The sequence below is a fragment of the Meles meles genome, chromosome 5 (genome assembly GCF_922984935.1).
Source record: "Meles meles chromosome 5, mMelMel3.1 paternal haplotype, whole genome shotgun sequence".
Classification (NCBI taxonomy): domain Eukaryota; kingdom Metazoa; phylum Chordata; class Mammalia; order Carnivora; family Mustelidae; genus Meles; species Meles meles.
The window spans coordinates 120,750,258-120,777,031 of NC_060070.1; the positions used below are offsets into that span (position 1 = coordinate 120,750,258).

The 26,774-nt window shown below is 42.0% G+C and overlaps 1 protein-coding gene across 1 annotated transcript in view; it reads left to right on the forward strand.

Moving 5' to 3' along the window:
- The first annotated feature begins 249 nt into the window (after positions 1–249).
- NUDT3 (nudix hydrolase 3) overlaps positions 250–26,774 on the forward strand; it is a 121,547-nt gene continuing 95,022 nt past the window's right edge. Inside the window, exon 1 of the mRNA XM_046004427.1 lies at positions 250–617. Within this exon, the coding sequence (XP_045860383.1) occupies positions 519–617 (99 nt within the window). The 5' untranslated portion in view covers positions 250–518. The remainder of the gene's footprint in view (positions 618–26,774) is intronic.

Here is a 26,774-nt window from a genome sequence, read left to right on the forward strand (position 1 = left end):
CGACCCTGCGCCTGCACCCCTTTCTCCTCCGACTTCCTCCGCGCGCGCGCCCCACCTTCCCCACCCCTACGCTCCTGGCGTTGCCGCCGCCTCCATTCGCACGGCCTTTTCATTCCGGACGCTCGTTTACGCCGCGAGGACTGGGAGGGTGCGATTCCCGGACGCGGCCTGCGCTACGAGCGCGCGGCCGTCCCGCAGGCCCGCGCGGCTTTACGCCGCTGACGCAGCGCGCCCAAGATGGCGGCGCGGTCGTCGTCGGGGGTGGTGGTGGCAGAGGGGGCGGCGGCCGTGGCGGCAGCGGCGACGGCAGCCGTGACGGCGGCGGCGGCGCGGAACCTGGGCCGGGGGGAATGAGGCAGCCGTGGCGGGCCAGCGGCCGAGCCGTGTAGCGGAGAAGAGGCTCTCCCTCCCTGCTTCCCTTGGCCGAGCCGGGGACGCGCGCGCGCGCCGCCGTCCGGAGCGGGCTCCCCACCCTCCACTCCCGCGACCCGCACCGCACCCCCACCCGGGCCCGGAGGATGATGAAGCTCAAGTCGAACCAGACTCGCACCTATGACGGCGACGGGTACAAGAAGCGGGCCGCGTGCCTGTGTTTCCGCAGCGAGAGCGAGGAGGAGGTGAGGCTCGGTCGTGCGGGCCGGGGGTCGCCGGAGTCCGCGGTCGCCTCGGGTCAAGGCGCGGGGGGCGCGGCCGCTGGGGGAGGGTGTGCCGGGATCGGGCAGGGCCGCTCGTCTCGGCCAGAATGAAGTTCCGACGGAATTTCTTGAGGCAAAGAAGAGGAGGAAGGAAAAAGGACGGTGGGCGGAGGGAAAGCGGGTCCGAGCGTGGCCGCACGGCACGGGTCAGACCGGGGGAGCTTCAGAGCTGGCCGCCTGTCATAGGGGGGACAGTGACCACCGAGAGAAGGCGGTGGGTGGGGAAGTGTGTGTGGCTTTCGGGCCAGGCCTCCAGCTTCGGATCCAGGAAGGGCAGCTCCGCACTTGTCAGACCGCACATGTGTGCAGAGGCCGCCGTGCACGAGGCGCAGGCCGGCCCTTTGTGCCAAAGAAATAGTCCACTTCACTGGCAGGTTTGGGGGTTGCCGAAGGATTATGTGTCTGTGAGCCTAAGGAGGGGGCGGTTTAGGCAGATTTAGGGCGTTGTACGAACGCCAAAGCCAATTGTTTATTTTACAGTGCTCTGGGTAGCCTTCTGGTGTAGCTGAGAAGAAAGGACATTTGATAAGATAATCTTTATGACCTGAAAATATTTCATTTTAGTTGGGAAGGCCAAAAGCAATGTTAGAGATCTTTGCCCTGACATTGCCCTACAGTAAGGCCTTTAGGATTAAATTTGCTAGCGAAATAGAAATGCTTAGAATTAGTTTCTTTTTGCATGGGGTACTTTAAAAAAAAAATCTCAGCCTCCCAAAGCCGTTTCTGTGGTGATAAAGGGAATTCAGAGACGGCAAACGTTTTTGTAAATCCACAAAGAATAGCTGCTTTGGAAATTCATAAGATGCCTGTGGGAAAGCGTTTCTCTCCTGTGCATGGTGGTAAAATGGCAGTTAAACTGGAAACAATGAAGGACAGTGAAATTCAATATGCTATATTCTGGCATTCAGCAGTGGGCTATCGTGGCAGGGCTGCAAGTACAGTGCCTCATGTTGAAATGGGGGGAGAGGAACTTGACCCGTTAGTTATGAAAAGAAGCTCTGATGAAAGGGGCAGATAGATTGCCAAGAGCTGCTGTCCAGAGATATTTAGGAGGAAGTGGGACTTTAAATTATTGCATGAATAAAATTAGCAAAGCAGTAATTGTGTTATTGAGGGACTGTGTGTGTGTGTGTCTGTCTGTCTGTCTGTCTGTCTGTGTGTCTGTGTCTGTTTCCTTTCAGCAAAACAGAAGGAAAGGGAATTTGGAAATATATACTTTGTGTCCTGTCATATATTGTAAAAGCCCCAAAACCAGATGTATTGTATTGGGGTGCTTAGCAGGGCCATGCTGTGAATTATGTAGTTTTGGAATACATACTTGAGTGAAGTAAATTGTTGGTGGTGTTTACTGCTCCAGAGGCTTTGTTCTCTTCATTATCATATCATATTATGGGAAATCAGATGGGATCACAGTCTGTTTTAACTGGAGGGAAAATTAATTAGCATAATAACATGTCTTACTACAGTACTGTGGTTAAGCCTGTGAGCACCCCAATTATAAGTAGAAGGGTGTATAATTTAGTTGTATGAATGATGCAAGACTTCATTTGTTAAAAAAAATCATACTAGGAATTGAGAACATGTGAGTATTTCAGATAAATTGGAAACTTTTCATAGATCGTAAGCAAACTAAGACTTGATTTTCCATTTTCTTTTAGTTTTATCATGTACTGACATTAACAGCCTTAATGTCAGAATGTTTGACTGATTGTGGAGTTTCCTCTGCTGAATTTCTTTTTGAACATTGGTTAATGAGCAGAAGATTCATGCAAATTTTTAATTACAAATTCAGTGGATGTTACAGCTAAAGTCCAGAAAGAACAAGAAAATTAATGAAATGCACCCATTTTAGACTTGTTCAGTTCAATTATCAAGTATGTGTTAAGAGCCTACTATGGGTGTAGCCCTCTATAATGTGGGATTTAAAGGTAAACATCCCTTCCTGTCCAAAAAAGTTGAGTTCTTTTCGATGGGATCCCTTAATTGGGAGGGATTTTGGACCACAAAATAATCTCTAGGGTGCCGTTCAATTCAGATTACATAATTGTGTTAGAAGGGAAGTAATTTGTTAGTTCCGGGAGAACTTTTATGTTCTCAATAGAAGTGCCAGAAACTGGAAGTATTAGCTGCCACACATTGTGGGAATGTGAAATTCAAACTCAATAGGATATTCAACCCAATTTTATTTTTTAATGGGAACCAATGGCTTTAATCAAGATAGAATAGTTTACAGAATATTATTAGCTTGAATACAATAGTAATGTAAGTATAAAGGGACCCTGGTTAATAAATTGAATTTACCAGTGTCAGGAAACTTACATACAATGTAAAGAGAAAGAGACGGAAAATATTAGCACATAATAGACTGGAATTAAACCTAACATTCTGTTTTTTCAGCCTCAGAAGATTTTATTTATATGCCAGCAGTGATAACTGAAATACTTACTGAGGTTAGGATATATGAACATATTTGGCAAGTTACGGAGTCAGTTTATTGAGATACTGTTACAAAGGAGACAGGTATGTAGGGAGCTTAGAGTCTACAGGGAGAGACAGAAGAACGGGCCCAACAGCATGAAGAGAATGTGTTTTCTTTACTTCAGATCTCAGTCTGCTTTTCCTGTTAGTAAGCAAGAATCAAAAGGAAAATTCCCCCACTTCAAAGTTTTACTAATTGTTACTGACGTTTTGATAAAATTAAAACCTTTAAGTTTGGGACATTCATGATAACTAAGATGTTTATGGGGCACCTGGGTTGCTCAGGGGATTAAGCCGCTGCCTTTGGCTCAGGTCATGATATCAGGGTCCTGGGATCGAGCCCCGAATCGGGCTCTCTGCTCCACAGGGAGCCTGCTTCCTCCTCTCTCTCTGCCTGCCTCTCTGCCTGCTTGTGATCTCTCTCTCTGTCAAATAAATAAATAAATAAATAAAAAACCAACCAACCAAACAAAAAAAACCTAAGGTGTTTGTTACAATACTTTGAACCTACTGATATACAGTAGACAGTGTCTTACCCAACCTCCACTTAAACCAGCATGGTACACTGAATGCCCTTGTTGCCTTGTTGCCCTTTGAGCCACTGGGTTTCATATAGCCCCTAACCATGAGGCCTTCGGATCAATCGCACGCTTACAAAGAATCAGTTGTCTTTATTCCTGTTTCTATGTTCATCATACTTGCTATTGTAATTATGCAGTGTAATTAAATATGATATAAGCCCGTGAAATTTGAGTTGAAAAAGAACGGTTTTGTGAGAAGTATCCTAAATGCTTTGGAATGACTCGATAATTTCAAGTCAGTAAAAGAAAGTATTGCTCAATGGTATGGATAAACTACAAAAGATGGAGAGGGAGTCTTAAAAGTCTGGAAGGACTCTGCACATAGATCTCTTCCTGAGTGTTTTCAGGTGTTTGTTTTTCTTTATAGAAACCTGAATTGGAGGGGCACCTGGGTGGCTCATTCGGTTAAGCCTTTGACTCTTGGTTTAGGCTCAGGTCATGATCCGGGCTTTGTGGGATTGAAGCCCATGAATTCAGCAGGGAGACTGCTAGAGAGTCTCTCTCCGTCCCTCTCTCTGTGCACCTCCCCCTGCTTGCCCATGTGCACGAATGTGCTTTGTCTCTCTAAAATAAATGAATAAATCTTTTTAAAAAAGATTTTATTTGTGTATTTGATAGAGAAAGAGAGAGAGATCACAAGGAGGCAGAGGGGGAGGGGGAAGCAGGGCCCCTGCTGAGCAGAGCCCCATGTGGGGCTCAATCCCAGGACCCTAGGATTGTGACCTGAGCTGAAGGCAGAGGCTTAACCCACTGAGCCGCCCAGGCGTCCCAAATGAATAAATCTTAAAAAAAAAAACAAAAAAAAAACCCTGAACTGGAAAACATATGTCATGCATGATGGGTGTGGTATATGAAAGACAACTCGCCGTTCACCAATAGACCTATACTCAAGACAAGGTCCTGGACCAACAAATAAGGATTAGCAAATAAATATATACTTATATTTTTAATCTGCCGTGTCTTCCAGTTAACATTTTATCGTAAACAGGGTAGAAGGCTGAAACTGGCTGCTGCTTCTTCTTCTTTTTTTTTTTTTAATATTTATTTGACAGAGAAATCACAACTAGGCAGAGAGAGAGAGGAGGAAGCAGGCTCCCCACGGAGCAGAGAGCCTGATGCGGGGCTCAATCCCAGGACCCTGGGATCATGACCTGAGCCGAAGGCAGAGGCTTTAACCCACTGGGCCACCCAGGCGCCCCTGAAACTGGCTTCTTGAGTAAGATTTTACTGTTCTGGATTGGGTAGTATGACACTCATCTTTGTCGTATTACTCAACTTTGGCTCCCTGAAAGCACTTCCATTTGAGATTTTCCCTCTTCCCTCTTTTTTGGAGCCTCTGTGATGACAGGAAGTGAAGTATACTAGAGCCGCGGACTTGCTTGTACTCTTAGAGCCTCCCAGAATGGTGTGGGGGAGTGTGGCAGGCATTTTAGATGGCTGAAACGTCTAGCAGTGTGAAATACTCTTTAGAAAGGCCAGTGACACCGGCTGTATACTAAGTGATTTCACAGTGCTTAGTGCTTAGGAAAGTTAAAGCTGCGCCTAAAAGGTCTGTTTTTATTCAAGGTAGAAATGGAGTACTGATAGGATCATCTCAGATTTCCCTGTGTATTAAAACTGCTTTTAAAAAGAAAGGACACAACTGTCCTTAAGGGTCTTAGGTTGGCTTGTTGAACTTTTCCATCTCTTGTCAAGGGGCTGCTGCTTCTCGTTTTCTCAGCTCCTTGAGCTCACAAGGCTGGGTGGGGAGATGATTGACATGGAAGATCCTCAGTGGGCAGAGGCTCTGGTGGCCTGAGTGTTTGTCAGTAAAAATGTCCCTGTGGAGCAGGTGGAAGGACGTCATTACAGACCACACCATCCCCTGGGCTCTAGAGAGGGGAGTAAAAGCGCAGGTGGCAATCCCAGAGGCGATAACCATGACGAAGAGCTTCCAATAGATCCCAGGCTGGTTGGGGAGTTTTTTGGTAACATATCTTGGTCACTGTCCAGTATTATAATGCTCTAAGGTCATGGTGATCCAGACATCTGATTGGACGTTTCTGATGCTCATTTCTCTCGGTCTTTCCCGGAGGCTTCTGGGGATGTATGCTTTCCCTTGTGCCTACCTAATAATGCTGGTTAGTCAGTTAGACATTTCTCCCATTACCTCCTTTTCTGACTTTGTCCTGAGATGTGAATTCTGGTCTGAAATCATACTGCAGTCTCCATTCTTCTTTTCCATTCTTTACCCTAACCTTTTTTGCTCTTGAGTGATTTTCATTTCTCAGTAAATGATGGTGTTGCATATCTACTTTGTGTGAAGCAATCTCTGTTTTTCTTCATTGCTTAGTACAAAAATGAAGAGCCCTTGTTCAAGAATACATTAGTTTATTCATTTTTTGAGAGCCCTATTATGGACTAGTCTCTGTATAAGATCCTGGGAATACACAGGTAAATAAATCTGTGGTCCCTCATAAAGTCAAGCTGTCTACCTGTTGTGTATCTCTGTCCAGCCCCTCCAACCTCCCCACAGCCTCACTTCCTGTGGGTGTCTTGTTTTTCCTGCTTCATTGCCTTTCCTTCTCTACTTTATCATTCCCAAGGCAAACAGACTTAAGTATTTCCCATTTTAAAAGAAATGCTCCCGGGGTGCCTAGGTGGCTCAATGGGTTAAAGCCTCTGCCTTTGGCTCTGGTCATGATCCTGGGGTCCTGGGATCAAGCCTTCCATCAGGCTCTGCCTCTCTGCCTACTTGTGATCTCTGTCAAATAAGTAAATAAATTTTTAAGAGAAAGAAAGAAAGAAATGCTCCCTTGCCCCATGTTCTCTCCAGCTACTATCCCATTTCTCTCTTCCCTTTCACAGAAACATTTTTCTGTACTCGTTGTGTCCACTTTCCCTCTTCTAGTTTCTCTTGAATTCTTTCCCGTCAGGCACTCTTCTATGATTCTGCTGGAGGCAGTCTTGAGGATAACAAGTTAACAAATCCAGTGGCAAGTCCTGAGTCCTTGTTACCTCATCATTCCTTTCATTCCTTTCTTTACCTTGCCTCTAGGACATCTTTTTAGTTCTTTCTTTCTTTCTGGTTATTCCTTCTTAGTATTGTATTCCTCCTCATTTTCCTGAAACTTTCATTGCAATGTACAAGGACACAATCTTTGATTTGAACTACTCCCTCACCCCAACACACACCATAGGGTAGGTGACCTTCTCTGGTCCCACCTTTAAATACCATATTTAGGGGCTCCTGGGTGGCTTAGTTGATTGAGCGTCTGCCTTTGGCCCAAATCATGATCCCAGGACCTTGGGATGGAGCCCAGCATGGGGGCTCCCTCTCAGTGGGGAGTCTGCTTCTCCCTCTCCCTCTGCTCCTGCTCGTGTACTCTCTCTCTCCCTCACTCTTTCTCAATTAAATAAATACTTAAAAATCTTAAAAAACAAATACCATATTTATACTGATTACTTTCGACTGTCTATTTTTAGCCCTAATTTTTCTCCTGAAATCAAGACTTGAATATCCTGCAATCTACTCTGTGTTTCCATTTGGATCTCAGATTTAAAATACCCAAACTGAATTCTTTTTTTTTTTTTTTTAAAGATTTTATTTATTTATTTGGCAGAGAGAGATCACAAGTAGAGAGGCAGGCAGAGAGAGAGAGAGGGAAGCAGGCTCCCTGCTAAGCAGAGAGCCCGATGCGGGACTCGATCCCAGGATCCCGAGATCATGACCTGAGCCGAAGGCAGCGACTTAACCCACTGAGCCACCCAGGTGCCCCCCAAACTGAATTCTTGATTCCATCCACCAAAAACCAAACAGCAGCAGAAACCTGCTTCTACAGTTGTGCCTCTTTCAGTAAAGGAAATCTCCATGTTATCAGTTGCTCAGGTTAGAAACCTTGGAGCCATTCTTGACTTCTCTCTTTCTCATACCCACATCTAATCTGACAGCAGATCCTACCTAACCTTCTCCCGTCAACCTCTACTGTGTTCTTCTAGCCTAACCCATTGTTGCCTGTTGCCTGGACTGCTGCTGAATCTTCCTGACTGGTCTAACTGGTTCTGCTCTCGCTCCTCTAGTCTTGTCTGCCACAGCTGCTGGGGTGATTCTTCCAACACAGATGTCAGATCATGTCACCTCTCTGCTCCAGTGGTATTCTGTCTCAGTGAATCCAACATCTTAATCATGACCTCTGAGGCTCTGGGTGTTTGGGTCCCCTGCTGTGGCTCTGACCTCATCTCTTACCACTCTTCCTCTTACTCATCCCTTTCTTGCAGCCTCCCTGGCCTCTGTGCTCTTTCTCCCTCATATTATCTGCATGCCTTGCTCCCTTACTTTAGGTCTTTGAAGGCTTAGTTTTCACCTCATCAGATGGGTCTTTAATGCTATAGAAAGTAGCACCAGTCCGTTGTCAGTGTGTCTCCTGGGCTTTCTGGGCAGCACATGACCACCAAGACATGTTATATACTCATTTGTTTGCTTCTGTTTCCTCTCAGTAGAATGCAGCTAGTTTATGAGGCTCGAGATTTTTGTCCGTTTTATGTACTCCTGTATCCTTGGTGCTTAGAACATAGTATATGCTCAATACGATTAGTTGACTGTGTGAATGAATGAATGCACACATTGTCCTTGCTTTTAAGAAGCTTACAGTCTAGTAGAGGAATTGAAAAATACCCAAAATACACTGAATGCTAGTGTCTACCAATAAGGGGTTGATAAAAATGTGTCAGGGAAGTCTTCTAGCTCTTCTTTCCAATGTCTTAGTAACAGGGTATCTGATAATGTTAAATAGCAGCCCATGGCATTGTATGAGTAATGAGTTGTTAATTTTTTCTGAATTTCAATTGATCTTTCCATGATAGGGCACTTAGCATTTCTTTCACGTGTTAACTTTTAAGTCTGTGCCATCTTGCAAGATTTGTTTTGGGTTGTTGATATAATGTACTGATCCTCAACTCTAGTGATGGAGTGCCTGAGGAAAAAGGATTTTCATTTTGCTGATAGCCTGCAACCTTTTATTAGTAAGTAAATAAACATATCAGCAAACTACAATCAAGTAGCAGGTACTGGTTTTTAATGACTTGTTGATAGTGGTTCATAGCCAAAAGTGGATATCAAATCTGAATTCCAAAGTTTAGTTAGTCGTTGGGGCGCCTGGGTGGCCCAGTGGGTTAGAGCCTCTGCCTTTCCGTTCAGGTCATGATCCCAGGTTTCTGGGATCGAGCCCCGCATCGAGCCCCGCATCGGGCTCTCTACTCAGCAGGGAGCCTGCTTCCCTTCCTCTCTCTCTGCCTGCATCTCTGCCTACTTGTGATCTCTGTCTGTCAAATAAATTATAAATGAAATCTTTAAAAAAAAAAACCAAAAACAAAGTTTAGTTAGTAGTAATCGCTTTGCAAATGAAGGTTGATAGGGATGGTCATAACATTTTCTGTCATCATCATTTTGTTCTTTATCTAGGTCAGAGTGAAAGAGACATGATGTAAAATTTGTGAGCGTTGAGTCTTGAAGCATTTGATTTATAGTGGTTAATGTATGAAACAGATAAAGGCACTGTACTAGGAAAAGAAGATAGTATCTGGATAAAAGAAGAATAAGGAATTGAATTTAGAAATAAAGTCCCCAAACTTTAAAATTAAACATATGCACCCAAAGTCAGCTTGCTGAGTAACATCCTTTCGATACCCAGGAAGATTTCCTTGAATCCAGTTTAAGAATTTCTGCCCTAAAGTGACATGAAGGTTCCTTAAGAATGTTCAGTCTTTTTCCCAGCCTTCTTGAAACCCTCACTGCCTAACTTACTAAGCCTTTCAGTAGGGAAAAGGTTCTTTTTTTTTGTTTTTTAATTTTAAGATTTTTTTGTATTTTGAGAGAGAGCGAGGGCATGTGCTTGCAAGCACAAGCAGAGGGAGGGGCAGTGGGAGAGAGAATCCCAGGCAGGCTCCACACTCAGTGTGGATCAGTGTGATCAGACTACCGATCCTGAGATCATGACCTGAGCTCAGATCAAAATGTTCATTCTTAAAGTCATTTATTCATTTACATATTCATTGTACAAACTTTTATGGGAACCTGCTTGTAGGCCAGGCACTGTTCTTGGAATGCAGTGGTGAACAAAGCAGAATGGAAGCTCTCGCTTCTGTGAAACTTCTGGTAACAGATGCAGAGAGACAGTAAATGAGCAAAAATATTAGTGAAGTTGATGATTTTGGGCAGTGGTGGTGCTGGGCAGGAAATGGATGTGTGATGGAACTAAGTGGTGGTAGGGGTGTTGGCAAATTGGGATCAGGTAGTCTCTGAACAGTGAGTCAGAGGAAAGAGCATGTAGTATGGAGGCCCTGAGTGGGAATGAATTTGGCAAGGGGAAAAGCAGGAAGCTGGCCAGAGTGGCTGATTCAGGCCAAGTGGAGGAGAGTGGTGGGAGATGTTGGAGAGGTGGGAGGCCACCATTTCCTGTGGGGCTTTGTTACTTTCCCAGTTTTCCTGGTTCTCTTTTACTTTGTCCTACCTCCATCACTTATAGCAACCCAGAAAACAAACCAGTAATATCCCATGAAACCACTATGTGAGGAGTAGACGTGATGGTGACAGCTGATTAGAAAAAGTTGGATTTAAGAAATGTCCAAGTGGAGATGAAAGTTCTGTTTTGTAATCTTTTTAAGAAATGAGTCTGAAAGGACCCAAAGCAAAGACCTTTAAGTTTCTTTACACTTTCTTAGGGTAATTTAGTCAGAAAGCCTACTTTGAATAGGTAATACATGCACACAGTACAAAATTCAAAAGGTACAAAGAGTCAGATAGTTAGCTTATAAAAGATAATACAGAGGTGCATTGCAAATAAAAGATTGGGGGGTATTTTTGTTTAATAAAATAAAGGTTTGCTAGTTTTTCCTAGAAATATATTTGAACCCAGGCCACTTGAGTGCCTGTGGTTTTTCAGCACTTACTAGTTTTATTGGCAGTTGGTTACCTTAAGTGCCAGGGATCCTTTTAGAATGGGGGAAATGCTGGGAGCGGAGGGGTGTGTGTGTGTGTGTGTGGGCATGAGTGCGTGCGTGTATGGAATTAGTGTTGGCAGTGGGCTGTGTGTATCAGGAAAGTGCTGTGATATGGAAACTGCTTGTCTAACTGGCCTTCAAGCCCCTGAAAGGCAGCTTAGCAGTTGTCTGGGTCAGCCTGGGCTTGCTGATTTCTAAACTCTCATTGTTTAGACTACTCAGAGTTGACCTTTTAAACTGCAGAACCTTCCTAGTACTGATAGGAAGCTGTTTGCTTTAGCCATATGCTTTTGTCCCCAGCGGTGGAATGGGGAGTGGGTAGAGTTCTGAGTGAAATTGTGGCTTTTCAGTTCTTCCTGAGGGACTGGGAGATAATAGAAGACATGTATTGGTCTTTGTCCCCTGGTTCCTGGCACAGAGTTCCCAGTACTCTTGTGATGTCCTGAGTGATAAGAACATCTCTTATTCTAATATTGGTCTTTGTCCTCTATTCCTGAACCAGCTCCTAAAACCCTTGTAATTTTCTGGGTGATAGGAGTGTCTTTTGTTCTAATGAGGCAACTCTGGGTGGGGTCCTGGAAGGCTCCTGGATGAAGGCCAGTCATTAAAAAGATGGAGCAAGCCATGATAAGAAGCTTGGAATTTTCAGCCCTGCCCCCATTGCCTTGAAAAGGGAGAAGTGTTGAGAATGGAGTTAATGATCCATCACGTGTGGGTGATGAAGCCTCCCTAAAATTCCCAGTAGTACAGAAGAATTTTCAGGTTGGTGAACATATTCACACTAGGAGGGCGTGAATCACATCCACATCCCACCTCCGTGGGGGCCAGAAGCCCCTTGCCCTGTGTATCTCTTCATCTGGCTATTCATCTGTATCCTTTACCACGTTCTTTAAGAAACTGGTAAACATAGGAAGTGTTTCTCTAAGTTCTGTGAGCCACTCTGGCAAATTGATTGAACCCATGGAGGGGGCTGTTGGGACCTCTCATCTGTAGCCAGTTGGTCGGAAGCATTGGTGATAATGGGGGCGAGTTTTGGCAGACTTGTGGGACTGAGCTCTTAACCTGCAGGATCTGATGCTATCTCTGCGTAGAGAGATGCCACCCAGACACAGTGCCTGAATCAAGTTAATTGTAGGACATCCAGCTGGTGTTGCAGAGACCTGCTTGTTATAGGGGAACTCCACACATTTTGTGACCAGAAGTATCAGAAGTGAAGTATGCTTTGTGACTAGTGAAGGTGACTCAGGAAAGAAACAGAGCAGAGAAGAACTGGGTTTTCCCCTTTCAAGAAGGAAGAAAACAGGGATTTTTCCTTCTCACAAACTGTGCCTTAACCTTCTTTTCTATCTCCTCGCACCAGTCCCCCAAACTGCCAACGCAGAGCTGGGAATGGGAAACTTGACTGAAGAAGATCATCACAGTGCAGCCTCCTTATTTCTGAAATAGAAAAGAATTACTAGCATGATACAGCCATATTCAAATGCAAGCACCAAAAGTATTTGCAAAGCAAACATGAGTGGGTTTCTTTTTTCTGATTTTGACATTTTATTGTTCATACCGTGTGTGCTGCTACTGCTTTCTTGGCACAGTTAATGAGAAGTGGACTGTGTGCAAATCTGGTTATGTATCCCAGGCAGGTAAGATCATGCCTTTTGTGTGCTTTGTTCAAATATACTTTAAAAAATTCTCAGTTTAGGACACTTTTTTAACTCTTCCCCCCCCCAACATCATGATTCTTTTAATAAGTATTTGAGTTTTTTTTAGTTTTTAATTTTCATTTTTTATTATGTTTTACTTATTTATTGTTTTATGTTTTATTATGTTCAGTTAGCCAACATCATTAGATTTTGATGTAGTGTTCTTAACTTTTTTGAGATTATATTCCTATGGTATTTTCAAAGATTCAGCAACTATTTTGAAAGGGCTTAATAACTTGATTATCATAAAACGTGATTTTACATCTGTGTATTTTGTGGCATTTCCAAAAGGAGATAGAGAGTGAATTTCTACTCCATGTAAGAAAATTATTACAAAACATTAACTTAAATCTAAAACAAGTAGAAACAAATTTATAGAGAAGACAAGACTATTATTAACATGAAAAAGAAATGATCCCTTAAATAGACTTTCCTTGTATACACTTAGTTGATCTCTTTGTTCATAGAACAGTAAAGTCCTTGTAAAGAACTGTCTGGAGGGGCGCCTGGCTGGCTGAGTCAGTAGAGCATCTATTCTTGATCTCGGGGTTGTGAGTTTGAGCCCCACATTGGGTGCCGGGGCATAGAGATTACAAAAAAAAAAAAAAAAAAATGGAGGAAGGATAGTGATTTTTTTTTTTTTCCTTTGAATATTCAGAAATCCTAGAAAACTGGGCGCCTGGGTGTCTCAGTGGGTTAAGCCTCTGCCTTTGGCTCAGGTCATGATCTCAGGGTCCTGGGATCCAGCCCCTCATAGCATTGGGTTCTCTGCTCAGCAGGGAGCCTGCTTCCCACTCTCTCTGCCTGTCTCTCAGCCTACTTGTGATCTCTTTGTCAAATAAATAAATAAAGTCTTTAAAAAAAAATCCTAGAAAACTTCTTTAAGAGAAGATAGGTACTTTTATAGAACACCTCGTGTGTGTGAGTAGCTTGAATTAATATATTTTGAGTAACTGGAACTTTAATCATTTAATGTTTCATTTTCTTCCTCCTTGCAGAAATAACTTGGTTGTTAGACCTCTGTTCAGTCATCGCTTACTAGTAGCTGTGCTAAGCCCTGACTTGGGGCTTTTATACCTCTCACTGCCGCACCGATTGTTTTTGCAGTTTGGGTAGACTGGCTTTAATAATAAAAAGATGAAACTTTTAGATTTTATTGGTAAAATGAATCAGAAAAGCAATCCAGAAAGTTTTTGTGTGTAATAATTATATTCCTATGGTATTTTCAAAGATTCAACAGCTGTTTTGAGAGGACATAGCTTGGGGTCATCCAGCCAGACCATGAGTTAATTTTTTTTTTCAAAAAGGATTTTTTTTTTTTAAATTACAAAAGTAGTTGTCGTATTTATAAAGAACACTCCAAACTGAGGAGGTTAAGATGTGTAGAACAGAATGTGAGCTCCTGAGGAGCTGTGAGCTGTTGGCAGGATGCGTGTAGAATGTAAAATATAAGCTAATTAAAGAAATGATGGAGAGGAGTGTTTCTGGGAATTTGGAAGAGTCTGTGAAGATGAGCTGGAGTGTCAGGGACAGTTTTATGAAGTGTGTAGGGCCACATCTAGATGTCTTGGTTAGATTTGGGTAGCTGACGGAGAAGATTCCAGGTGGAGGGCATTGGGCCAGGTAGGTGACCTTACAGAATGCCAGAGGCCTTTGGAAGCCTGTTTGCCCTGAAGTGTGAGGACCACATGCTGATGGCTCATGGCTGTGTTTGGAATGCAGGAGGATTAAACAGTTTTTAAAAATAAGTTGCCAACATTTTAATTTGAAAATTTTAAATAAGGAAGCTGGTCTCTAGGTTTCTTTTGAAAAATCAGAAGATCGGGGCCAGTTTTCTTATATTATGACTGTGGCCACAGCTGAGTAGTGGCCACTCTTTGGACTGCCCACCTCTCTTCAGTGGGCCACAGTCCTTACCACTCCCTGGGGTCCCCTTGATATCAAGGCCCAGTGACAGCTAACATTTATTCTGGTGGCTGAGATGTTACTGCCTTTTGAAGTAGAGTGAAGAGAAAGGTCAAGTATTTCTTGTACCCTTGTACATTTCAAGAAAAATAGGGAGAGTGCATTTCTTTGTGGAGATGAAAATATTCCTCCCTCTTCCCTTTGGGGACATGATAAGTCAGTGTCAGAAGATTCTGACTGATTTCTCACACTTGTGCCCCCAGCCCAGGCCCGTTAGAATGGTGTTTTGAGTTTCGATGTCTGTAGTGTTTAAGAGCTTAGGTCCTGGAGTCAGGCACAGCTGGGGTGGAGCCCAGCTCTTACACTCACTAGTCTGGTGATCCTGAGCAAATTATATCTCTTCCCCTCATTTTCTTACTTGTAACAATAATACAAGTAAGTATTATGCCCCTGTATTTCATTGTATTGCTGGAAGACTAAGTGATATCACTTAATGTATAGAATGCTGAGTCCAGTGCCTGGCACAATTTAACATTTGGTGTCAGCTTTGTAAATATAAAGCTAAGAAAAAGGCAATTTCTGACTTCATTGCAACAGGGCTTGTAGTGAGCTGTGATGGGAAGAAGGTTATGGGAATTTGGGAGCCCCAGTTTGCATTTGTTAGTTAAATCAGTTTGTGCTTCTTGAGCAGTGGGTGCTGTGCTGCATTCCAGTAGACGAGGCGGACACAGCCCCTGCTTTCTCGTTGCTTAGTCTGGCAGTGGAGACAGATGGGAAACCAGCATTTGCCATACAATGTGGTATTTGAAGTAGAAGGTCTTAAAACAGAGTACTTCGGTGGATCTCTGGTTGCATCTTTTATGACCGTTTTAATGTTAGGAGAGGTACCAGACAGGGTAGAGTACTTGGTGATGGTGGGCCCTGTTCGTAAGAGCATGGTGCTGTTAAGCGGTCCACCATCTTTCCTTCTCCTTTCCTCAGATCGTCATTTATGGAGCACCTACCATCATTTAGGCAAATGTCCAAGCCTGACAGAGAAAAGAGAAAGAGAAGCCTTTCTCTGGATAAAGAAAGCCCTTGTCCTCAGCCTGCCTCCCCCTTCTCTGTCCCAAATCTGTACTTGGAGAAAGAGAAATTAAGAGGGTCCAATCCAGCCAGTGTCTGGGAGAGGAATAAAGACATTTCTCATCCCCAAGGACTTGAAAATAAGAAGCTCAACAGAGAATCCTACCAGTTTGGAACCTTGGAGCTGACCCTGGAACCAGGAAAATCCTTCAAAATGGAATTTTTTAAAATTTCATATTAATACTTTGTATATTTAAAAATTTGTACTTTATGGCATGCCTAAGAAAATACTTTAAAGCATAAAAGAAAACTCATTTATTTTAACACCTTGAATTTTAAAATAATCCCCGTAGCTTGATTTTATAATAAAACTTAAGTTTTTAAACTAGAAATACAGTGCAGTGGGGGAGATGATTTCTTTGGTTTAATAAGGTGTGTGTCTGGGAAGGACTTGGCAGAGGACTTGATCAAGGGACTTGGGGGAGGGTCTGTTGTGGTCAGACTGGGCAGAGAGGCCAAGGGCAGTCGAGGCAGTAGCATACCCATTACAGCCTTTGGAGAAGAGTTTGTGGGCCTTGGTGCAGGGATGTAGAATGTACTAAACGATTGATTTTTCTGGCAGAAAATCAGAGAATAGAATGTAAAGTCATCCTGTGAGTGACTTTGCAAGTGGGTGCCTGTCTTTGAAAAGAGGGCTAAGTGCATATTATTTCTAGGGTCTCTGGTCAGCTCCTCTTTCCTCAGAGCATTCTTTTCTTTTTTGGAGAAATCATCCTTTGGAGAGGAGTATGGGCCCACTCTGCCATCCCAAGAACTGAATGGGCCAGTGTGCCAACTCCCTTCTCTGGTGTGTCGGTGTGGCTATAGGACTCCGGCTCCATAGTCAGTGGCTCAGTGCTTCCTGTCCTGAGGAGGCTGGCTGGGCAAGGTGGGGAACAGGGGAAGGCCAGTGGCTCTGTGCTACCAGATGTTTATGCTTTAGATCCAGGCTTTTGCTGCCAGCCCTGGTGTGCCATAGTGTGGGCCCATCTTCCAAGCCTGGCATTTTAGTCCCTGCCACTCTAGTATTCTGAGCCTTTGCTGTTTATTTCAGTACATTCCCTTTGGCTACACATGGCCAGACTTGGTTCCCGTTTCTTTCAACCCAAGAATCCTGTCTGATGCACCCCTGGGTAGTTGTTAAGGTAACATCCTCACTAATGCAGTATACCAGAAGAAATGTATATGTTCCGAGTCCAAGTTTTTATTAATTTTTTTCTTTTTTAATTAAAGATTTATTTATTTGAGATAGAGAGCCAGCAAGAGAGAGAGAGAGAGAGCATGAGCATGGGTGGGGGGGGAGGGGCAGAGAAAGAGGGAGAAGCAGGCTCCCTAAGCTGGGGTTCGATCCCAGGACCCTGAGATCATGACCTGAGCTGAAGGTAGATGCTTAACTGACTGAGCCACACAGGCACCTCTGTTTTTTTCCCTGGGAGAGCTTTTTCATTTTATTCCTGATGGAGGCTTTAAAATTTTTCCTTTTTTTATGGTGAAAGTTTCTTCTTGCTAGAGTTTGTAAAATTGATCTAAAGGCCAGAGAATAATCCAGTCAAATTAGAGCAAGTGTAACTAACACTGGCCTGAACGCTGGTATTTTTATGACATGCTGGTAAGCATCGTCTTCCCTCTCTACCCTCGACGCTTGTGGTTTCTCTTTTTAGTATTGTCCTAAAGAATATTTGAGAATGTGTGAATTTTTAAATATTTTAAACCGCGTGGATGTCAAGGACCAGATAAAAAATGTGTTTTTAAAAAATTTTTAAATAATCTCTGCCCCCAGCGTGGGGCTTGAACTCATGACCCTGAGATCAAGGGTTGCATGCTCCATGGACTGAGCCAGCTCTTTGGTGCTCCCCCCCCCCCATTTTCTTTTCCTTTCCTTTTTTTTTTTTTTTTTTTTTTGAAATTTTACTTATTTATTTGTCAGAGAGAGTCAGCAAGCAAGGGAACTCAAGTAGGGGGAGTTGGAGAGGGATAAGCAGGCTCCCTGCTCTGCGGGGAGTGGGGTTTGATCCCAGGGCCCTAGGAACATGACCTAAGCTGAAGGCAGACGTTTAATGACTAAGCCACCCAGGTGCCCCAGGAGAGACTGTTTTAGAACTCTGGAAACTTAAACTTCATCTACAGGAGAGGGTAGAATTTATAGTGTGTGCATTTTCTTTCTTTTTTTTTTTTTTTAAAGATTTTATTTATTTATTTGACAGAGAGAGAGCAGGAAGCAGGCTCCCCGCAGAGCAGAGAGCCCGATGCGGGGCTCGATCCCAGGACCCCGAGACCATGACCTGAGCCGAAGGCAGCGGCTTAATCCACTGAGCCACCCAGGCGCCCATAGTGTGTGCATTTTCTATATTTCCCTGTTCCTTTGCATGTAGGAGCTGGAGAGAGGAAAGGAAACCAGAAATGTTTCAAGTTTGGGGACTGATTCAGGAGCATTATATAAGGTTAGAAGAGTAGGAAATTGACCGAGAGTCAGCTTTTTTCATCTGTAAAGTGGGAGGAAATGGCACCTTATTTGTGCAATTCTATGAAACTTGAATGAGGGAAGATAAAGTTCTCCCCAGGCACCTATTGAGTACCCAAGAATTGTTAGCCAGTGTTGCTAAAACAGGAACCACTGAAGAAATCCCAGTGGTCAACCAATAATTGCAATGCAGTGAGAGAAGTGTTGTACAGAACCCCGTCCAGAATGCTTGGGGAACGGAGTGACTAATGCTGAATCGGGAAGTTGGAAATAGCGGGAAGGAGTAAATCTGGGTATTGAGGGACACCTGGGTGGCTCAGTTGGTTAAGTGGCTGCCTTCGGGTCAGGTCATGATCCCAGCGTCTTGGGATTGAGTCCCACATCGGGCTCCTTGCTCGGCAGGGAGCCTGCTTCTCCCTCTACCTCTGCCTGCCACTCTGTCTTCCTGTGCTCATTCTCTCTCTCTCTCTGACAAAATAAATAAATAAAATCTTAAAAAAAAAAAAATCTGGGTATTGATAGGGTGAGTAGAAGTTTGCTGCCACTACCTTAGTAGAAATTATACAGACCTTAAAAAAAATCAGGGGTGCCTGGGTGGCTCAGTCACTAGGTGTCTGCCTTAGTGGGATTGAGCCCGGGATCCAGCTCCCTGCTAGGCAGGAAGTCTGCTTCTCCCTCTCCCACTCCCCATGCTTGTGTTCCTGCTTCCGAGTTCTCTCTCTGTCAAATAAATAAATAAATAAAATCTTTTTTTAAAAAATCACATCAGATCCTAATCATAATGGCCTACCACAACTGCATAAAGATTTGAGTGTGGTATAGGATCTAAAAACATAAGAAGTGAGAAAGAAAGAATTTAATGGAATAAACTTTAAAAAGGATTTAAATGCAGTAAATGGGGCAGTGTGAGTGTACTTTGAAAGGGCTTTATGGAGGGAGGTAAGACCTGAGGTTATAGAATCCTGAAATTTGTAAACCTCGAAGTAACTTTAAACAAAATCTATCCAGCCATTTCAGTGATATAAGGGTACTGAAACCAAAAAGGTGTTCACATCTGTCTCCTGTGCTGTTTCTGGTAAAATAGTGCTTACCCAGGAAAAGAACACAATTTTTTGTAGAAAAAAAATTGTGTAGAAAAGAACACAATTTTTTTTCCCCCTGACAGATCCACAAGAAGGAGTTAAATAAGTGGAAAGGAAGAAATTTGAATAAAAAATACATTTCTAAAGTTGATTCCCAACACCAGCATTGAAAACAGAACAAAACAAAGCAGGTGGAATGTTACAATTTTAGAAGGATAATCTATACTGACTTTAGCAGCATCTTTTGCTTACTGTCACTGTTGGCTGCAGCTGATCACGCATCCCAGAGCCGGCACATGTGTTTCGTGGGAAGAAAGCCGAATTTATCAGAAACATGGATATTTTGGGCAGAGTTTGAATGCCAGAGACTTATTTTAAAGGCAGTTTTATTAGTCTTCCTTCCATTGTAAAGCTCTTTCATGCTCACTGTAGTGAATTTAGAAAACATCCCCTCTTTTGGGCCTACTGGATTGTAAGTTACCAGAGTTCTAATGTGTCTCCCCTGCTTACTTTAGTTCACCTTTCCTGGTGCCTGCATGGTGCTTCATGCACAGCAGGTTCAGTTGTTGGGAGGATAAATTTCTCCGAATCGTTTCTTCCCAAACATATGGAGGAAATTATTTGTTCATTATGGTTTTTAGTTTTTACAACATTGTGAGTGATTTAAATACAATTTTATAAACTTGTTTTTCACATAAACTTTTTTTTCCTAATCTGAACTCAGCATAAACATTTTAATGGCTATGTGCCCATTGAGTGGGTGAAAGCATTTACTTAAATGTTCCTGTTGTTGTAAATGACATTGTTAAATCACGTAAGAAGGTAATATTGGCAACCACGATAATATTGTTTTACCTTTCTCTGGTCTCATGAAGTACACATTTTTTAAAAAATATGACCCCCAACCATCTTAACCATTTACTACCCTCTTCCCCCACTGCTCATTAATAAGAAGCAAGTATGAGATTTAGTGAAAAGAGTGGTGGTATTTTACACTTTTTACAAATCTCCTAGATTTACAAATCTCCTAAATTTACAAATCTCCAAATATCCGTAGGTAATTGATAACTGGGTTCTTATGTGCTATTTATTTAGTACAGATTCTGTGTCTTTTGATATGTTGTTTTAAAGTATCCGAAGAAAATCGAATCTCACACAGAATGTGTAGTGAATTATTTAGTAGAATGTTCCTTAATTTGGGTCTCATGGTTTCTCATGATTAGATTGAGGTCATGCATTTTTGGCAATAGTGTCATAGAAGTGATGCGTCAGTGCATCATAGCAAAAGGTACATCATGTCAGTGTATCTTATTACTATTGATGTTAAACTTGGTTGGTTGGTTATGGCGAGGTCTGTCTGGTTTCCCCTTTGTGACATAGTTACAAATCTTTTTTTTTTTTCCCATGGTGTTGAGGACTTTGAAGATTTATTTTCTTAGCGACTTTCAAATAACTATTCAATAGAGTATTGTCAACTATAGTCACCATGCTGTATTTTATGTCCCCAGAACTTATTTATCTTGTAATTGAAAGTTTGTAGCTTTTGACTTAGTTCACCCTCCCACACCCACCTCTGCCAGCCCCACCTATCTGTTCTCTGTTTCTGCCAGCCTGGTTTTTTTAGGTTCTACATGTAAGCGAGATCATATAGTATTTGTTTTTGACTTATTTAACAAAGTACAGTGACTTCAGGGTCCATCCATGTTGTCACAAGGGCAGTTTCCCTTTTCTTTGGCTAAATAATATTCCTCTGTGTGTATGTCACATTTTCTTTATCCATTCATCCGTCTGATGGACACTTAGGTTGTTCCCACATGTTGGCTGTTGTAAATAATGCTGCAGTGAACATGGGCATGCAGATACCTCTTTGACATAGTGATTTTGTTTCCTTGGGATATATACCTAGAAGTAGGATTGCTAGATCATATGATAGTCCTATTTTTAATTTTTTGAGAAACCCTCCGTATTGTTTTCCGTAGTGTCTGAACCAGTTTACATTCTCAGCAGCAGTGTACAAATGTTCCATTTTTTTACACATCCAACACTTCTGATCTCTTGTCATTTTAATGATAGCCATCTGACAGTTGTGAGGTGATATCTCATTGTGGTTTTGATTTGCATTTCTCTGACAATTAATGATGTTGAGAATCTTTGCATGTACCTGTTGGTCATTTGTATGCCATCTTTAAAAAAATGTTTCTTTGGTTCTTCTGCCAATTTTTTTTTTTTTTTTAAGATTTTTTATTTATTTGAAAGAGAGAGACCGTATAAGCAGGAGATGCAGGGGCAGTAGGAGAGGGAGAAGCAGGTTCCCCACTGAGCAGGAAGCCTGACACAGGGTTGGATCCCAGGACGGTGGGATCCTGACCTGAGCTGAAGGCAGAGGCTTTAACCCACTGAGCCACCCAGGTGCCCCTTTCCAGCACCATTTTATTGAAGAGACCATCCTTTCCCTGTTAACAGATTTTTGACTCCTTTGTCATAAATTAACTGACCATAAATGCATGGGTTCATTTCTGAACCCTCTGTTCTCTCCTATTGATCTATGTATCTGTTTTGATGCCAGTGCCATTCTGTTTCGATTACTGTAGCTTGGTAATACAGTTTGGGATTGGAAGCATGATTTATTCTTCCTAAGATTGCTCTGGCTATTCAGGGCCTTTTATGGTTCATGCAGATTTTAGGAGTGTTGTTTTATTTTTGCGAAAAATGTCCTTTGGAATATTGGAAGGGATTACATTGCATTCATACATTGCTTTGTGTAGTATGGAGCATGAGCATGGAATAACTATCCATTTATTTGTGTCTTCAGTTTCTTTCATGCATGTCTTACAATTTTCAGTGTACATATCTTTCACCTCCTTGGTTAAATTTATTCCTAGGTATTTTATTCTTTTTGATGCAATTGGACATGGAATTTTTTTCTTAATTTCTTTTTCTGATACTTCGTTGTTGGAGTATAGAAATGCAAGTGATACTTTTGTATATGGGGTTTGTATTCTGCAACTTCAACTTTATTAATTCTAACTTTGGTGGAATCTTTAAGGTTTTATTATGTATAAGACCATGTTATCTGCAAATAGTGCAAGTTTTACTTTTTCCTTTCCAACTTGGATGCCTTTTATTTCTTTTTCTTGCCTCGGTGCTTTGGCTAGGACTTCCAGTACTGTGTTGAATAAAAGTGGCAAGAGTGGACATCTTTGTTCTGTTCCTAATTTTGGAGGAATAGCTTTCAGTTTTTCACCTTTGAGTATGATGTTAACTGTGGGCTTGTCATATATGGCCTTTATTATGTTGAGGTACATTCTCTTTTTACCCACTCTGTTGAGAGTTTCTATTATGAATTGATGTTTAATTTTGTTAAGTTCCTTTTTCTATATCTATTGAGATGATTATATCATTCTTATTTTTTATTTTGTTAATGTGTAGTATATTGCCTTGATATGTGAATGTTGAACTATCTTCACATCTCTGGAATAAATCCCACTTGATCATGCTGTATAAAATATTCAATTTTTTTTTTAAACTGTGAATGATTAGTCTCAGAATGATACTTCAATAATAATATTAGAAGATTCTTACTGGAGGGGCATCTGGCTGGCTCAGTCAGTAGAGCACATGACTCTTGATCTCAGGGTCTTGAATTCAAGCCCCATGTTGGGTGTAGAGATTACTTAAGGAAATTAAAAAAAAAAAAAAAGAAGCCCAAGAAAGAAAAACCTTGTTGGGGCACCTGTGTGGCTCACTCAGTAAGTAGATCATGGGACTCTTGATCTCAGGGTTGTGAGTTCGAGCAAATACCTCATTGCATAAGACATAATAAGGTAAATTATTAACATCCATAAAGCTAAGGGTAAGGTGGCTGCCATCATATTTTTGTTTCTTATTTACAGTTTTACCCAGTTTCCTTGGAGTAGACTCCTCCCTTTCATGACTCCCGACAGCTCACTGATGTGGTCAGTTTCATCATTTTCAGCATCTTTAGACATGGATGGTGCAACTGTGGGTTGAGAAATCAAATCTTCTGATCGTTCTTTTTTTAAAGAAATGATCTCGGGGTCCTGGGATCGAGCCCCGCATCAGGCTCTCTGCTCTGCGGGGAACCTGCTTCCTCCTCTCTCTCTGCCTGCCTACTTGTGATCTCTCTCTGTCAAATAAATAAATAAAATCTTAAAAAAAAAAAAAAGAAATGATCCATCCTTAAATATAACAAAGTTATACGTTTTCTTTTATCGGAGAATAAAATACTGTTGAAGTCATGAAATGTTAAAGTAACAGTTTTAGAGACAGTTTAAAAATTTAGAAAAATATGAAAATTTGAAAAGCACATTGTAAAACAAGACCACAAAATGTACTCCTTGTGTTTTTGTGGAGGCATAAGCAAAGCTTCAGCATTCGTAATTAATGATATGTAGGGCAATATTCAGGTTACAGGAATTTATAGAAGGTGTAAATGATAATAGGTGGTAAGAGCACAGAATGGAGATCAAACTGAATTAATCTCTGAAAAACATATTTGTACTCTAAAGCTGTTGTTACTTTAGAAAATTCTAGATAAAACAAGACTATACAAGCACACATTCCATTAACGATCCAAGTGATGGCATTGTTAACCTGCCACGTAGCCTCTGGAAAACTCGTTCACTGTACACACAGGAGAGAAAAGGACTAGAAAGGGCAGGTAACATCATAATATTAATATGAAAATAGTATTGGCCCCTCAGGGGCCTGTGGTCCCCCAGGAATCTTTGAGAACTGCAGTTTCTAAGTGATTCTGACTGTAGCCTGATGTGAAACATTGGTGGAGAATGGGCATTGTTATTAGTCAAGTGCTTCTTGTGCCAGGCACTCCGTTAGGAACTTTATAAGTTACAACCTCATTTAGTCCAGGTCTTTGTAATGGTGGCAGTGGAAGTGATAGGAGGTCAAAATTAGGTAATATATGAAGGTAGGTTTTTGTTGATTGGTCTAGTGTAAGATGTGAGTCAGGTCAAGGGTGGCCTCACTGGTTTTGACCAGAGTAACTGGAAGGGTAGAGCTGCCATTTCCCTGTGATGAAGTACTGAAGGAGCAGGTTTGGGACAGGGGAAAGACCAGCTATATATAGAAAATGGTGTTCAGGGGAGAGGAATGGGCTGGAGGTATATAAATTTGGAACTTGTCAGCCTATCAGTGGCATTTTAAGCCACAATCCTGGACAGAATCACAAAGAGAATGAGTAGGTGTAGAAGAGAAGACATCTTGAGGACTAAGCTCTGCAACACTGCATGATTTAGAGGCGGAGGAGGTAAGCAAAGAGTAGCAAGCAAGGGAACAAGAAGTCAGAAGATGTGTGTCCTGGAAGCCAAGGAAAGGTCGATTCAACACAGAGTGACTGTACCATGACAGGGGCTACTGGAGTAACCACTTCATCAAGTAGATGAAGACTCAGTTGACCATTAGATGCAGCAACAAGAAGGTGATGGGTGACTTTGATAAGGGGGAGAAATTCTGTTTGCAGTGGGTTCAGGACCGAGTGGGAAAAGAAGAATATATATCTGTAGTTATAGACAATTTTACTGAATAATTTTGCTATACAGAAGAACAGTAGATAAAGGGAGGATGGAGTCAAGAGAGGGTTTTGTTTTATCTCTTCTTAAGAAGGGAGAAGTACAGTATGTTTTGTGCTGATGGAAATGATCTAATCTGGTAAATAGGTAAAATGTTACAATGCAGAAGAGAGAGGAGAATTGCTGGAGCAGTGTCTTTAAGAAGGATGGAGAGAAGATCCTGTGCACAGATGGAGGGATTGATTGTCACTGGGAGCCACAGAGAGTGCCTCTGAAGGACTGGAAGGAGAGGCAGGGTTTATGGGCATGGATGTAGGTAGTAGGTAGATGTAGACGTGGAAATGTGGATATTCTTTTTAGATTGAGTCAGTATTCTCAGCAAAACAAAAAAGAGTGAGGGTGAGGTAATTAAGGGTAATGTGGAATGGCAAAGAAGCAACAGAAGGGCAGTCTGGGCTCTAACAAGAAATAGGCGATGTGTGAATTTCCCATCTGATTACTGCAAGCGAATTCTAGAACTAACTGTTACAGAGCTTCCATTTTGGCTGCATATTCTCACTAAATGCGATATATTTACATTTCTTTGAGTTTATTTAAGTCTCTTGTATCTTAACTTTCATAGCAAGGAATTTTTTTTTTCCAAGGAGTATTTTTTTAAACATACTAGCTGATTAGTGTATGGTATTTTATTTGTGTTCAAAAGGTTTAATTTTTGCAGTCAAGTTGTACCTTAAAGTTATCCTTGTTTTAATGGTCGTATTATACTTCACAATTCTTGTAAATAATATACAAAGGTGTTTGAAAGCTTTATCAACTGGAAAGCGGAAGGGCAAAAACAGTTAATTACATCAAGTCTGTTTTATATGCTAATAGCACTAGTGAAAACAACAGCCATTAGTTACATAAAATGTGTTTTTGAACTCTGATATACAATACAGAGCTGTAAAACTAGTGGCCAGTTGCTTTCTAGTGAAGGAAAAGCAGATCCCATAGATCCATTTTGTCAAATCATCCATTCCTTGAACTGTTTAAGGACTTTGCCTAATCAGGGTGATTTATTACACATTCGAAAGTGTATTGCTTAATAGTTACTCTTCTGTGTGAAACACAGATTCATTATTAAAGTATGTAATGAAAGCCGGTAAACAGTTACCTTTAGGAGAAGCAGCAAAACGAAACAAAACCCAGCAAAACCAGCCCTGCATCGTTCCTGCTTTTGCAATTCTTTCTTTGCCCGGGATCCTTAGCATGTCATAGTATATGGTCATGGTTTTTGTATTTGCAAATGAAACTGTAAACTGGTGTTATTTTGTGTGTATGTTTGAAAAGACAACACATAAGTGACTGGCCGTATTCTCACTGTGACGTGGAGAGATTTTGTTGCAATGTGGCCAGCTCCAGGATTTATGGACACCTTATTCTTCGCATGTCCCTTCAGAAAGGGTCAGGCGGATCAGCTGTCACCTTTCTTTCCCTGCATGTCACAAGTCTTATCTTGCTGTAGGTTGGGTTTCAGTGCCCTAAACATATTTCTTTTGCATCCTGGATTAACGATGCAGGAGTTTTTTGAGAATGGTAATTGCCTTGGTTGTGTGCAGGAAGATGACCACCCGCACTGCAGAGTTCGCACTGTATGGTGAACTGACAGTTATCCTGAGGATTGCTGGGCATATGGCTTAGATGTACGCGGAAAACTTTTGTGTACAGGCAAAACTTCTCACTGAGAGTACAGAAGAACTTGAAGCTGTCACCTGACTCCACCTGTAGGCAATAAGCTGAAAGCTAAAGAAGTAGGCTGATCAAAATACTCTACATGGTGTACCTGGCTGGCTCAGTCGAAGTGTGCAACTCTTGATCTCAGGGTTGTGAGTTCAAGCCCCACATTGGGCATAGAGCCTTTAATTTTTTTTTTTAAAGATTTATTTATTTGTCTTAGGGACAGAGAGAAGAGAGAGGGAGAGAGGTAAGTGGGGGAGGGGCAGAGGGACAGGGTGAGAGTGAGGGAGAGAAGCAGACTCCCGCAACATGGGGCTCGATCTCACAACCCTGAGATCATGACCTGAGCTGAAATCAAGAGTCAGACACTTAACCAACTGAGCCACCCAGACCCCCACCCTTTAAAAAATTTATTTATAAGCCTACTTTTAAAAAATGCACATTTTAAAAGATTGGCGGGCAAGTTGTACAATGACTGTGACATCAGGTTAGTTCTTTGGAACGATAGACATGAACAGCCTTCTTAAG